Consider the following 16,925-nt stretch of genomic DNA (forward strand, 5'->3'; position numbering starts at 1 on the left):
CAATTGTTGCCCTGTATTCATCGTAAACCGCCGGCATGTCACACACTTTCCTATCAATCTCTAACCATGCTGGTTCCTTTTATTATCCAATACCTTTTTCGAACCGTGGCCAGTACTTAGGACGTTCCTGTGTGCCTTTGTTCCTTATGATAATGTCTAATTATCATTTCTGTCACTAAGTGGCGACTGGGCAATATAATTGGATGTTTAAAGGTATCTGGGACATCTGAGTAGTTTAGCCGACCTCCAACACAGAGTAACCCATCCAGCATTATCGGTGATAAGCCCCTCAGATCATTGTGACTAACTAATTTACCATTGTTTTTAATTCCACTAAGTATTTCTCCATACACTTCTTTCTGAACCATCAATAAAATTTTACGCTTGGCGATGTCAAGCTCTTTGACCTTTAAACCTCCTAGATGAACGGATCCTTCATGACTCGGTGAACGAAGTACCACCAGGAATTCTATGAACCTTCTAAGCCATGCTACGGCTCTGACCAATTTCAACCACTCAGAATAATAAGAGAGAATAGGTGACATGTTGTACTTTATACTAATGAAGTTAACCACAGAAGTTTTTCTAAACCCAATATCGTCAGGAGTAGGTTCGGGACAGTCGGTGATTGCCGTACAAAGTTCGCCATGTAGTAAGGTAGGACATTTGAACCAAAGCTCAAGATCTGACATTTTTGTATACCTCTCGAGGTCTAATCAGCTGGATTCTGTGACGACTTTACATAACTCCATTGTTCAATTTTCGTATACTGATGCACAATGGCGAGACGGTTAGCTATATAGGTGCTATAGCGATTCTCGATATTCTTGATGTAGTACAATACTACCATGGAACCTGTATGGAAGTTTACCTTACAGAAAAAATTAGGCAGACTTCTCTGTAAGACTTCACTAAGCCTCACACTTAACACTGCCGCTGCCATCTCTGGCCTCGGTATAGTGACCTGTTTAATAGGTGCTACCCTAGACTTGCTGTATAACAAAATACAGTAGGGTTGTTCCTTCAAATAACCGACTCGTGCGTACGCGACTGCTCTATAACTGATCTCTGAAGCGTCATTGGACAGGTGCAATTCTACTTCCGCGTCGGGTTCGTCAATTCTCTTCTTGATATCCCTAGCTACCGTAACATGACCTATTTGACGCATAAAATTTACCCAATTTAGCCACGCCGACATGTATGGCTCGTTGAGAGGCTGATCCCAGCCTATTTGCGACTTACATAATTTTTGCAAGAGGGGTTTGGCAGTAAGACAGACTGGAGCAATTAGACCCAGAGGATCGAACAGAGAAGAAACTATAGATAGAATACCTCTCCTAGTAAGAGGCCTTTCTGGTGCATCAAAGTAAAACCTAAATACATCTTGTTTAAAATCCCATTCTACACCTAGAGTTCGATGAGTAGTGTCGTAATTCGTTGACATTTCTATCAAGGACTATTATTTACATACATCAGGAAAGATGGTCCTTACCTCCTCCGAGTTGGTAACCCATTTCTTTAGTTTAGAACCTCCTCTACATAATAATTCACTTATCTGCTTAACGAAACTCTTTGCTTGATCACAAGTGGGAAAGGATATCAAGCAATCATCAACATAGAAATTATCCTAAACAGCATCTACGACATAACCATCATAACCGCCAGAGAATATTTGGGCCGTCTTATTCAAGGCAAAGTTCGCGCAAAACGGAAATGATGTGGCACCAAATGGATGAGATGTCATTTGAAACTCGGATGGTTCCCTCGTCATGTCTCCCTCTTGCCACCACAGAAGTCTTAAAGCTCCTCGATCAGACTCAGGGAACTTCACTTGCATGAACATTTCTTCAACATCCGCAGAGATTGCGACTGCTTCCTTGCGAAAACGCAATAATACACACACTAACTCCGCAGTTGTGTCGTGTCCTTGATAAATCATATCATTTAGAGAAACGCCTGCAAACTTGGAGGCACAGTCAAGGACCACTCTCAGTTTTTCTGGCTTTTTCGGGTCTAAAACTGCATGGTGAGGTAAGTACCACCGGGGCCGATAACTAGGTTGCAATTGTATTTCAGGGATCTTCTCCGCATAGCCCTTAATAGAATTACTTTCAATACCTTTTGTATACTTGATATACAGAATGTCATCTTTCAACAATCTACGCTTCAAACACTGTAGTCTACTGTTTGCCACTTCATAATTCCCCCTTTCATATTTGGGTTCACTTTCCATGGTATAGGGACTACAAAAAGACCATTTTCGAAGCGTGTGCCCCCTTCCACAATCCTTATAGCCGCCTTATCTTCTATTGATACTGATTTATCATTTGAATAAACATCAGAAAACTCTACATCATAAAGTTTACGTACTTCGTTCTTCAAAGTCTGTATCTTACTAGTATGATTGACAATTCTTTTCCTATGTTCCGGATATGACGCAGGTCCGAAGACCGTCCACCCCAGCAACGTCTTCACAGCGTACGGGCTTTTCTTCCACCCAACCGCTGGTCTAACACCCAGTGTGCTTCTGGTACGTCGCAACCAATCAACAGCAGAACATCTTCAGAGTCTAGGTTACCTATTGGTACATCCCTTAAATGTGGCCATTTAACTAGTTTGTTCTCCGCCGACCTTGTTGGCTTATGACCTGGTATACCTGCCACAATCAGAGCTCCTTCGATCGTAACGTGTTCAGACCGATCTAGAGAATATACCTCAAAAGGAGTCTTTGTGACCGTCATTGTCCTATTACCACTCACAGTCTCTACTACTACTGACGCTCGGTCTTCCTTCAGCCCGAGATAACTCAAACAGCTCGATTTCATCAATGTTACATCAGACCCGTTATCAAACAAAGCATAACCCACCATTTCGGCATTTCCCAACATCAACCGTACAGGAATCATTTCTAAGCACACTTGGCTACTTAGGGATTTAGTAAATCCACAACAATTCGGGATACCAGGTTTATCATTTTCGCTGTGCAGCAAAGAATGGTGTTTCTTCTCACAACCATTAACGTTACAACGTTTTGCCAGCTTACATTCATTAACTTTATGCCCTTGCTTAAGGCAGACAAAACAGATGCCATTAACTTTCGCTTGAGACCATCTCTCTTGAACGGTAAGCGCTCAAAATTTTGGACATTTATAAATAGCATGGTCCTGGGAACACACCCTACATTTAGCTCTCTCTCTCTCTCTCGAATTATTCTCCTGCTCCAGTTGCAAGTGACAATTTGTCCTTAAGTTGTGTCCCTTTCTCGGACGATTCGCTAACCGTCCAAACCTACTATTAGCTACTCTCGCGCGGGATGCTATAAATTGGGTAAGCTCGTCAAAAGTCGGTTCTCTATTATCTTCCGTCAATTCATCTACCCAGTCCGCCCATTGGGCTTGCATAACTTGAGGTAAGAGTCTTACTATTCTCTCTAAAGTAATTAGGGAATTTAAGTCGGCCGTATACTTCGTCTGATTCAAAACCATAGAACAATTTTCCATCCTTATAGCTAGATTTGTCAGTTGCTCAGGATCACTGTAATCAACATTTGTAGTTTTGAATAAGTCCTCTAAAGTTTCCCTAGCGATTACATGCGCCTGTCCGAACAACCGTTCTAAAATTTCTTTGGCCTTCTTGTAACCAGAAGAGGCTTCCAACATAACACAACCCTCAATGGCTGTTTTCGCCTTACCCTTACAATAATGTATCAAATAAAGCAAGCGTTGACCATCATCCTTGACCCTTGATTCTGTGTAGGTCTCAAACTCCCTTAAAAACTTCCAGTAACCTCTTGGTTGACCGTCGAAATAACTTAACTCAACCTTTGGTAACTCGGGACCTACGAAAGGCGCCGTAGGCATCGCGCTTTTCGCTTGCTTCACGTCTAAACTAAGGTTTTCTATGTCATCTGCCATTGTATCGTAACTAGGTTCACTATAATTACAATCATCCCTATTAGAATATGAACCATGACACATGGAGGCATCAGAAGGCACTTGCCTTGATTGAGGGTATCCATTCTTTCGTTCATCCATTTTAACATCCACGAGCCTTAGACTTAATTTCCTTCGACGATTGTTTGGCATCGCAAGCGAACGACCAAATATTCCCAAAGACAATGATTGGAATCAACGAAACGAAAGCCAAACGAATTCGACCAAGATATTTGTTTAGAACTGTAAGATCCAAACTACGGTTTGGACTGCTGAATAGCCTTCCAGGTACGTTAGACACACGCCCTTTCCCGTCGAAATCAAAACAAGTAATCGGGTAAATAGCGGTTCTATAATTCATCATAAATTTATATGTAAATCGTTACCTAAATAAATATTACCACCCGGCTATTCAACCAATAATTGTTCAATCAATCAAATCTAAATTACAATAAATAAAGAAGTTGATAAACGATGAGGGAAAGTTACCAGCCACAACAAATGAACGTTATTCTATCCTGACTGGATAGAACACACACAAAAGGAGGAGCAAATCAATATGGCTACCGCCAAGAACAAGTGTCAACTAAAACAACGTAGATACAGTTCGGGAAGAAGCACAAAAACTCAGTGAAGGCGTAATAAAATAAAAACTACGATAAAATACAAATATTAACAATTCAAATGTAATCAAAAAACTAACAATGTACAACTAAGGGGATCAATAGGAACAAAGTGCAAGTATATGCATGGAGGGATTTTCACAAACATACAAAACATTCAAAATGGATCTGACAACATAGGCCTCTAGTCTATCAAAAGAAATATTGATTATAGCGTTCTCCGTCGCCACTGATAAATATTCTGGCTGGAACGTTGAGTCGTTTTCCTGGGTCTCTCCAACAGTAACACATCGATTAAGAATGTGTAACTGCAGAGTGTGATGACGACGTTATCGAAATAGTTTCCACTTCAATATTCTCTGTGTTTTTAAATATTGTACTGGAATTTCTGGTCACTTCATTTTGTATAAAAGTAAACAATTTCACAGAAAAGTATTTAAAATTGGTGAATTGAAGCTGTTTTAACTGCAAATGAAATTGTCTGCATGTGAAAATTATTTTCTTCATACATGAACAACAAGTCCAGTACCACATCTAAGCGTGATTTTTACTTCAATAATTAGTTTCATCAGTTACTGTCATTGTTCGAAAGTTAACTGAAGGACTTATCAAAATTAAATTTATACGGATTCAAGTGAAGATGAGGTGGTATACCCTACACTGAGATGTTCCCTCTCATTCTTTGTTATCACATTTCAGTCAATTGTAAACAGTTTTCTATTTATTTGATTGCATTATTCGAACAACCACATGTAACCTGCCCACTCGAATTCCAACTCCTCTCCTTCATATTGCGAATTCCGCGTTCTACAAAATTAACAACACACACAAACTAACGTGATAATGATTCACACAGAATAACTTGGCTTGACACTGACAGAATTACATGTGTTGTGATTTGAATTGATCTAAGTATTCTGCATTGTTCCTCCCTACCATTCAAACCTGTGTTTATTACTTCTTGTCATTTAAAACATAGCACTGTTCAATGGGGACATATCACTTTTGATGAAGACATTTTGTTTTATTAGTAGACTGTTGACTTGCAATTGCTACGGTCCTGGTTTCGAATGCGACGTGCAGTATCGTGAATGCACACTGTTGCGGAGTCACATACTAGGAGGGAACAGCTGTCTAATACCTCCAGGTTTTCAATAGTGGTCGAACACTGATCCGGTTCGTGATCTCAATTGAAAATGTTTGTTTTGCATAAATCTAATATGTTACTTCATTGTAGAAAATATTTTTTTAGAATAATCACAATAAAAGTGTCTGAAAGTTTGGTTTACAGATATCTGTCTGTTGACCTCGGTGGTTTGTAGAGATATCACTGATCATACCTTATCATTGTCTACAACCACATTCCTATCTATTTAAAAACAGAGTGAGGTATATTCTGTTGTGGTGTTGGCATGATGTAATTCTTTGATAAAATAAACAATATCTCTTTCGAATTATGCGTATTTGTTTAGGTGACTGACAATCATCCACCCACACAGAACAAAGATGAATGAGAATTTCATTTTACTAAAGATTACCACTTTTGTAAACAGAAACTCTTAATGAAAACAAATACTTTGGCGGACAATTCAAAGGAAGTTCTTGCTGTGGCTATAACTAAACACCGCAACAACTAAATGTCTAATTTCAAACGAGTTTACCGGTCGTTATCATACAGAAACGTATAGTTTTTACTTTCCCAGTTTATTCGAATATGGAACTGCCTTGCATAATCCCTATTCTTCTAGAAACAACTGGTTGTTGCATTTTATGCATATTGTCCACGTGACTATGATGGGGATTCCGATTCATCCTTATTTTTGATGCTCATGTGATTATACATGAATTCATTTTAGCAATGTTCTGTGTTCTATGACTGTCGATCAAATGCCCGAAACTCCTGTTTTATGGTAGTTGACAGTATGTTGTAAGATGTGAAAACGATCTTGAAGGAACCGTTACTTGTTGAGTGATCCAAACTCAGATCACTCAACTTCGCAGCACGGGGGATGACTATTATGTTAATAGAAACACAACTAACCTCTTGTAGAACGGACAGATACTCATCCATTGTTCATTACTTGTTTTTGGTGCTATGTTTGTCTGGTGTCTAAAGGCTATTAGAATTCTGTCGATCAGGTATTTTATCCGTGATACTAAACATTTTTATCACCTTACAGATTCATCAGACTGACTGAATCATGTAAATTCCAAGCATCGATTTCGCTTCATTATTCGGTATATGCGGTGTTTGAATGAACTAATGATCCCTTTGTACTTGTTGCATACTTGATTTCGAATTCTAAACACAGTACATTCGTCCGTGGTTGTCTAGTACTTGTTGATCCAATTACGTTATTTCTGGGATTCTTAGTTCATACTATCATTCAAATACTCCTGAATATTACATTATTGTCGCGATGGAGCCTGCAATGGAAAAGTTAGATATTCATTCAACTTCTGAAGCTTTTGAGGATTATTTGGAAAGGCTTGAAATCTGGAACACGACTAAGAAAGATGTTGAAGGTGATAAAATTGTGGCACATTTCCTGACATTCATTGGGAGAGAGACGTACAGCTTATTAAAAACTTTTTCATATCCAGAGAGACCTACCTCACTTCCTTATGCAACTCTTAAGGAACTATTATTGAATTGTGTAAAATGCACTAGATTTCAATGCCGGGAAAGAGCAAAATTTCATAAGATGATTCGTCAAAATGATCAAAATGTTCGGGAATTCATCCTTGAATTACAGAAACAAGCTGCCAAGTATAATTTCGGTGATCAACTTCATGTGCAACTGAGAGATCGATTAATTGCAGGAATTAACATACCGAGTTTGGAAATAGAGCTGTTAAGAATGCCGAACTGTTGCTTTCAAGATGCTAGAACTGCATGTGTTAACTACGAGGCAGTGAATGAACTTGTTACCCATTCGATGAAGATTTCTAATACTTTGCTTAGTCGTCGTGATGAAGCACAATCTCAGGGTCAATCAAACTTGCATTCATTTAACAGCGATTCCTATTCTCGTGTAAATATGAAAGGTGTTTCAACGAGGAATTACAAAGCAAATCACAAAGGTGAGATGAAGTTTGGTAAATGTTTATCATGTGGAAAGTTTCATTTTTGTAATTCATGTGCATTTCGTAATGCTAAATGTTTAAAATGTTGTAAGATAGGACACATTCAGTCAGTATGCAAAGCTACTGCTCATTTTGCTTCAAGTAGTACTAAATCTTGTAATTTAAATCTCAATAATTCGGATGTTTCTAGTGATTATTCATCTTTGTCTACTATTTCGAAAGGTAATGTTCATATTCAAAAGCGATTATATACATCGCTTGGTTCATTTCATGACTTTATTGTGGGCACAGGCAGTATAGAGTCCATTATTTCATTCAAGAACTTGAAAGCTTTAGATCCTAACGTTGTGGTACGACCCACTGAAGTATCAATACTGGGGATTACTGGACACGGACTGCCCATACGAGGATGTTGTGAATTGCTAATAAGAGATGATATTTCTTCATACATACCTTGTGAATTTTTAGCTAGCGAAACAGGACTGTCAATATTGGGTTTAAAGAATTTGAAAAGGCTTAAGGTGGAGTTGTCTATTCTAGTTTCTAAAGAAAATTCTGATGCTTTACTTAAAGATTTGATAGTTACGTGTGCTAAGTGCAGTGGAGGTATGAAAATTAAGCCTATAAAACTTCAAGCACAGGGTGATCCAGTCTTTCTTAAAAGACGAATAATTCCTTATGGTCTTCAAGAAGCAGTACATAAGACATTAAACGATTTGTGTGTGAAAGGCATAATTGAACCAATTTAGTCTTCAGCATGCGGTACTCCTATCGTTACGCCACTGAAGTCGGACGGCAAGACCCCTAGAATTTGTGGTGACTATAGATTAACGTTGAACTCCCGTTTGTTGAGGCAAAGGTGCACTACGGTAGAGGCTGAAGATATTCTAAATCGACTTCATGGTTCTAAGGTGTTCGCGAAATTTGACCTAAAAGATGCTTATCTTCAAATTCCTCTAGATGAATCTTCATCTATTTTGACGACAATTAACACTCCTTTTGGTCTGTTCAAATACAATTTCCTTCCATTCGGTCTAAGTTGTTCTCCAGCCATATTTCAGGAAGTTATGAATAAAGTAGTTAGTGATCTTGAAGGTGTTGAAGTTTATCAAGATGATCTCATTGTTCATGGTTCTGATAAGGTAGTTCATGACCAGAGACTTATTGCTTTATTGCGTCGTTTAGTTGAGTAGAATATTACAGTGAATCCAAATAAGTGTTCATTTTGTGTATCTAGTTTTGAATGCCTTGGATACCTAGTTGATGGTAATGGTTTTAGACCAGATATGAAACGACTAGCTCCACTGACTAATGCACCGTCTCCGAAAACTCTTACGGAATTACGTTCACTAGTGGGTGCTCTTCAATACTATTCCCGTTTTATTCCTCATTTTGACATTCAATCCATTCAAATGGAGTGAGGAACAAGAGTCATGCTTACAAAGTCCGCTAAAGCTTCTTCAAAGTTATGCTGTTCTTCGGACGTACTCCCCTAATGTACATTCTGTGCTTATCACTGATGCATCACCTGTGGGAATTGGTGCAGTTTTGGAACAGGAAGGTAGACCAGTTACTTGTGTTTCACTCAAACCTACTGTTACTGAACATCGTCATTCACAGACTCGGCAAGAAGCATTAGCTGTGTTTTGGGCTGTTAAAAGACTTCATAAATACTTATTGGGAAAGAAATTCACTATTGTTACGGATCGTGAAGCTTTAAGGTTTATTTATCATCCTGAAAATTCCTTAGCACGTTCCTCAGCAGCTATGGTTCAACGATGGAGTATTGCTTTGGGTGCATATGACTATACAGTTCAATACAGAAGTACCAAACAAATTCAACACGTTGACTACTTTCCTCGACAATCATTACAAGATAAACCTATTAATACTTCAGATTGTTTGTTAGTGCAACCTTTACCAGTGAGACGTCCAGATCTCATTAGAGAAACGCGTAGTAATTTTGGATGTATACTCAGTGCTATAAGGACAGGTCGGAATACTAATTTGCAACGTAGATTTCCTATCTATTTTTCGAAGCGGGATGAGCTATCCACTACTGCTGATGGTATTCCGTGTTTAAATGATCGTGTCCTCATTCCTCCTTCATTGTGTAAATCTGTTCTTGAAGACCTTCATACTGGTCATTTGAGGGTGTTGAGAAAATGAAGTCCTTGGCAAGACACACATGCTGGTGGCCAGAGATAAATGCAGATATATGTCGTACGGCAAACAATTGTGAGAAATGTCATCAGTTGAAAAATCATCCTTCGAAGTGGGTGCCATGGCCAGTATCGTCTGAGGCCTGGCAGAGGATTCATGCTGACTATTGTGGACCATTTCTTGGTAAATACTACGCACTAGTAGTCATTGATTATTTTTCAAAGTGGCCTGAAGTTTTTTTTACAACTTCACCAAATTCTGATTTCACAATACAAGCATTAAGAAAGGTGTTTAGTTGAGAATGAATTCCTATGGTGTTAGTGACAGATAATGGCTCTCATTTTGCTGCAGATGTAGTCACTACCTGGTTGAATGGTATAAGGTGCAAACATCTGTTTACTGCTCCTAGACATCCTTGTTCTAATGGTCAGGCAGAGAATTTTGTTAGGACACTAAAGACTGCTATTGATTCTATAGCCCCCTCAGCATTTAATGAGCTGGAGAGGGGAGTAGATACCTTTCTATTGCAATATAGAAATGCCAGACATTCGGTGACGAAGGAGACTCCAGCGAAGCTATTGAAAGGAAGAATTCTTCGGTCGAATATGAGATGTTTGGAGTCTGCAGAAGTTACATACTATCGAGGAAATGATCTTCGACCATCTACGGGTATTGTTCTGAAGAGTGTCGGGAAATTGATGGTGCGAATTCTAGATATCAATGACCAAAGTACACACAATCGAAATGTTGATCAGATGCAATTTCAGGAACCAGGTGAGTGTGTTCCAATTTCGTTTGTTAATTCTAATGCTAGTGAGTACATCCTACATAATACAGAGTCCCTATCCAATACACTGTCCGACAGACACGGGATGAACTTGAGAAGAAGACATATAATTGATTACAAACATTTAGACTCCAATTTAAGCTGTGGCATATGCGGTGTTTGAATGAACTTGTGATCCCTTTGTACTTTTTGCATACTTGATTTCGAATTCCAAATACAGTACATCCGTTCGTGGTTATCTAGTACTTGTTGATCCGATTACGTTATTTCTTGGATTGTTAGTTCGTACTATAATTCAAATACTCTCGAATATTACAGTGCACCACACTTAGTTGAATGATAATCAATCCGTATTTCAGTTTACTCATGAGTAGCGTATGTTTTGTACGAGATAGGATCGTCACTCAATGAGTTCGTTCGTGATTTCGTTGTACAAAAGGTCGATGTGCTTGAAAGTAGATATTCAGATTGATAAGAGCAAATAGATGTGTATTTATTGTTTTTTATTTAGAGTTTTTATCGAAGAGTGTCAAAATATTTTGAAATGACAAAATTGAAATATCAAATTATGCGTGTTCCGTGACTAACACCACTCTATTTCGTTAGATGGAATATTCTCTCTCAACGTCATACTACTGATTGTCATGTAGTACTATGGTAGTTAATCAAGATGTATTGTAGTGTTCTAGTAATTATGATGCAGTTCTGTACTTGTTGTAAAGACCATTAAAAGACACTATGTATGGTTTTAGTTGATATATTATAAAAGTTGAAAGTCTCTCCATGTGTTTACGGTCAACCAAGATTATTTAATTCCAGCTGTTATCACAGGTTATGTCATCAAATGGTTTTACCGAAGATCAGTTTGTCATGTAAAGTGTATGACAATTTTACATTCTCCACAAAACCATTCACTGACAGTTTATTATTGTTGAGAGGAAATTCTACGAGCAGAAGTAGAGTAGTTGATTAAGATCCCCATTGTTTGATTGTTTTGCTGTCGATTTTCAGAAGATACGTTACCCATTATCATGATTGTAAATTGACCTGAAATGCAACACCTCACTCAATGTAGTCAAAGAAATCGATTCAAAAAGCAGATGCAAATCAAGTTAACGTATGTTTAGTACAAAACGGAATCTTCACGAATTGAATTCGGTTGTGATCTTGGTGCCTATGTAAACGTTCACGCAGTTGATCGGCATCATTGATGAAAAGCGAGGATCTGATGCAGAAGTGAAACCAAGCATTGGCAGAGAAACGACAGCATTCACACAGTTGAAGAACACATACAACTGAAAACAACTTTCAACCAATATAAAAGTCACATTGTTCAACACGAACGTCTAGACGGTTAATTCTATTATCCGAAGCTGAAAACTTGAGATCTACCACAACCATTATCAAAACGTTTCAGCTATTTATAAAGGATTGTTTACACAACATACTCAATGTCCGTGCTCTGGATATCATCAGCAACAGTTTACTATGGTAGAGAAGAAACAAGGTTCCATCTGAATAGGAAATTAGGAAAAGACGTTGGAAGTGGATGAGATATATATTTCGGCAATTAACAAGCCGTATCATGAGACAATCGCCCACTTGAAATCCTGAAGTGAAACGGAAAAGAGAAAGGCCCGAATCACACGGTGCGACGAGAAGTTGAAGCGGACATGAAAAGCATAAATAGCAACTGGAAAGCAGTGGAAAGGAGTTCTGTACTTGTTGACAAGATCACTCAAGACCATGAAATGTCACACTCAATCTCGTCGACGAAATCGGTTGAACAAACAGACGCATATCATGTTAACCACGGTTCATCGTTCTGTATATTTTAGGTCGAGTCGAACTGAGTCCTCCTCTCAAAGATAGTTATTCCGTTTTTTAGTCTGCTTGATATTTTGATTAGGCTAAACATAACAAAATGTACGTATTGGTAATCCAAACTGAAAAATTCATTAGTGATTCCGAAAAGTTTGTGATTTCTGTGAACTAATATTATTTGTAATTTACAAACTTGTCCTTATTTTTCATTCGATTCGGGTTATGTTTTCGGTTATTCCTGGACAAAACAGCATTTTTGAAGTGCTAAAACGGTTTATGTGTGGCTGCATTATTCTACTAATTACCAAGTAGAATAAGCATATTCTGAAATGTAGGAAATATACATGGAATCTCCCTCCTGAATGTATGTGTAACTGTAGGATACGTATCTCTGTGTACGAATTCAACTTGATGCTCTTCTACACCACACATAGCACACACTGATTTTTCTTTAAAATCATTTTATTCAGTGACAAAACACCTCAATGTGATCGATTCACTCTGACTACATACAGTCGAATTATTCACAGTACATTTGTTATTCTAACCAGAGGAATCGAATACTGAAGTTGATGAACGTTAAACAGATTACATTTCATTTCATAACAGTTCGAAACCTTAACATTAGGTGACACATGAAAACGGATAGATTGTTTTCGAAACTGGTTCAGTTGTGATGTAAAACAATAATAAATCAACATTGTATGTTGATATTAGTGTTGTCTTTCGGAAGTACTTTACTATTAGTACAAATATGTGAACAACGTAGTGACTAACTGAATATATTGTTTAATAATTGAATTCATGAGTCAGATGAAACTAGACCACCATGGAAAACCTGGGAAGACTAGACAGCCATTTTATCTTACTATGAGAATTCTCAGCAGTGAGCATCTACGATCGCGCATCGCAAGATTCATACCCAGGACACATCGGTCTCGCATTATCTTGATGAATAGCCTAGTAATATTCAAAATAGTGGTCACTCAACTCATTCGTAAACGTGATGAAGCCTTTTCTGACTTTCTATATTAAATAATATCCGTAAAATTTCTTACATTTGTTGCTACAGTCAATTTGCAGTTGTACGAACAACCAACAAACACTGATCAAAATTTAATCTTGAATAACACCAATAGGATAAAATAAACCTCACATAGTAAGAACAGTAGTGGTAATATTGATGATAATAATAATATAGAAGTCAGTATACAAGAACGACACCTTCAAAACGCATTTAACTAAAACCAAACGGAAATGTTTATTTAAGTGAATAGATAACGACGTTTAGTTGCTTTGCTTCGTTAGCTTATCACCCTTCTGACCGTTATCATTTAAACCTAAACACTGTTCAAAATCAGAAGGGAAAGAAAAGTGGCAATTGCAGTTGATTTGCGGATATCACATATCACAAAGCTATAAGCACATCGAGAGAATTTGAAGCGGAGAGATGAATCAGTTTATACAAATTTATAGTAAAATCACATGACGGCGCAGCATTCGAAAGCAAAAGCTAATAATAGGATTTGAGTACAAATACATGGAAGAGGGATGAATGATCGAGTGATATTCAAGCGATCAGTATTTTAGCCAGAGTCTGTCATATGCTCTAGTTATCATAGCGGTACAAAGAAATATATGAATTGTTACTATTCAAATAACATTGTTTGTTAAGTAAGTTAATAAAAGGGTTTAATCCAAATTAACCATGATCGAAATAGGTTGCCATAATAAATCTCCCCTGCAAAGAAAGATATATCTGTATAGATGTTTGTGTTTTCATAAGCAATTACCAATAGAAAAGATTACCAATGGAAAATAGTAGCGGCATAGCGTTACGGCTATCTTACTCGGCGGACGAATCTCGTTACCGGAGTTCCCTCTTTTTGCTTCGTTAGCGTTGTTGATGCGTGAGACTCGTGTTTCATTTGAAAGACCGTTCTCGAGGCGTCTGTAATTGTCAATTGAAGATCGCTACCAATGAAATCTGGTTTCATTCGACCGATGCCGATTACATCTGTCTTCCCAGATTTTTCTATGGTAACTGTATTATCTGTCCTCGTAATCACTTTGAATGGACCGTCGTAATTCGGTTGCAAAGGTGGTTGTACATTATCGCTTCTAATGAATATGTGATTGCTGTTATATAGTTTCTGCGGTATGAACGCTCGTCGTTGTTGTAGTCTGGGAAGTGGTATTTTTAGATCGTTTATGTGCATTTTCAGGTGCTGCACACAGTTTGGTACATCAGTCGGGACACTTTTATATGAAGAGAAAAATTCTCCGGGTAAACGTTGAGTAGTTCCATATACCAACTCTGCTGGACAACATCCCATATCGTGTTTAATTGTTGCTCTTAGATCCAACATAAATGGAAGAAGAAGCTTATTGGCCCAATCGTTGTTAACAATGACAGATGTGGGGGACACTTTTAACTGCCTATACAGGCGTTCAACCATTCAGTATGCCATTGAATGGTAGAATGTTGTGCGAACAAATTTAATTTCGAGTAGTTTTGTAAGCTGCTAAAAGAGTCAACTTTCAAATTTGGCTCCCCTATCGGTTGTGTTTATTGCTGGGACGCCATAGTAATAAATCCAGTTTTCGATTAATGCTTTGGCTACAGACTCGGCTGAGGTGTCAGTTATCGGTGCCACTACAGGCCATCGTGTAGATCTATCGATGCATGTAAAACAATAGTTGTGTCCATTCGAAACTGGCAGTGGTACCAGGATATCAACGTGGATATGTCCGAATTTAGTGTTTGGGGTTAAAAAATAAACCCATTGTGGAGCTAATATAACGATGTATTTTGACTTTCTGACAGTTCATGCATGCATGTGTTCAACTACGCACATCGCAATTAATGTTCGTTCATACGAAGCGTTCGCTAATTAGCTACACCATAGGTTTTATTCTCGGATGCGATATGTTGTGTATACTTTCAAATACTTTCTGTCGCAATGATTTTGGGATGAATAGTTGCGTTAGGCCTGTCGATACATCACATATTACTTTTATGCTGTCGAACTGAACCTCTTCAAATACTAGTGATGTTATATAATCATATCTTATCTTACATAATTCAATGTCTCTCTCTTGCATTTTTTTCAGACCGTGATAATCGATTCCACTTGTAGTAGGCGCGTTTATCGTTGCTCTTGATAGTGCGTCAGGTATTTAGTTTTCCTGGCCTTTAATATATCGTATATCGGACGTGAACTTGGAAGTGAATTCCAACTGTCTGATTTCCCTCGGGGAATAACTATCTTGGTTTGCGCTTAGTGTTTTAGTGTGTGATTTGTGGTCCATGTGAACAGTAGACTTTTTACCTTCTACCATATGTCTAAAATGTTTTGTTGCCAAGTAACGTTCTTGTAATTCTCTTCCGAAAGTGCGATATCTCGTTTGTGTAGGATTTAATCTCTTCGAGAAAACTGAAAGCGGTTTCCGCGTGCCATATGCTAACTGTTGTACAATGGCTCCTACCGTCACATTCGAAGCGTCGGTAATGATAGTTAATGGTGTTTCTGTCTTTCGTCTAGCGAGCGTCGTTTTTTTGTTTAGTGCTTTTTTTGGTGTTCTCAGATGCTTGTATTGCCTCTGCTGATAGACGGAATATCCGGGCTTGTTTCCATAATGCGTCAATCAATAGTTGAAGTATTGCTGCACAACTTTAAATAAAGCGTCTGTAATAATTTATTAGTCCTAGAAATCGTCGTAACCTCTTCCGTGGGTCGGGTAGCGGATAATCTCTGATGGCATCGACTTCTACTGACATCGGCGCAATAAGTTGCGAAGTTATAATGTGACCTATGTCTGTAAGGATCCCTTTCTGAACACACACGTCACAATGTTTATGGTGATACCATATTCCTGTATTCACATGAATAGTTGTCGTGGTTGCTGTTGATGCTCGTCCATAGTGGTGCTGGCTACTAGTAAATCGTCGATGTACGCATGTACTCCTGATAAACCTCCAATGACCTGGTCGATAAATCGCTGGGAGGTTTGAGCTGCATTAGTTGAACGGAAAAGCATGCGCATAAATTCGTGCAACGCGAATGGGATCATTACTACTGTCTTTGGTATGTTCTGTGGAGCGATAGAAATATGAAAATATGCTCTAACTATGTCGATCTTCAAGAAGATGGTAGCACCTTCCAAACTGTGGGTAAAATCGAGAACGCAACATATAGAATATCTATCGGCTATTGTTTTTTTGTTGAGTGCTCAAGAGTCTGCACAGGGCATAATTTCTTCATTCGTTTTCGGAGCCATATGTAATGAGGATGCTCACAGGGTGCTCAATGGCCCTAGAAATCCCAATTTCATTGGCTTATCGAATTCTCGCCTCGCAATATTTAGTCTTCTCGAGTCTAAAATTCTTGGCCTTGCGCCAAGCTGTGGCTCGTTTGCTATAATATGATGCTGAATGGAGTACTTAAGGCCTGCTCTATTGTACGTTACTTTTATAAGTTCGGGAAACTCGTTAAACAACAAGTTTCG

The 16,925-nt window shown here is 38.3% G+C and overlaps 1 protein-coding gene across 1 annotated transcript; it reads left to right on the top strand.

The window, feature by feature from the left end:
* The first annotated feature begins 6,716 nt into the window (after positions 1-6,716).
* On the top strand, positions 6,717-8,703 carry MS3_00000002 (uncharacterized protein). The gene has a single exon (XM_051207943.1). It carries the CDS (start codon positions 6,976-6,978, stop codon positions 8,389-8,391), a length of 1,416 nt encoding a protein of 471 aa, XP_051068635.1. The 5' UTR covers positions 6,717-6,975; the 3' UTR covers positions 8,392-8,703.
* Positions 8,704-16,925: the final 8,222 nt, after the last annotated feature.

The sequence above is a fragment of the Schistosoma haematobium genome, chromosome 3 (assembly GCF_000699445.3).
Source record: "Schistosoma haematobium chromosome 3, whole genome shotgun sequence".
NCBI lineage: Eukaryota > Metazoa > Platyhelminthes > Trematoda > Strigeidida > Schistosomatidae > Schistosoma > Schistosoma haematobium.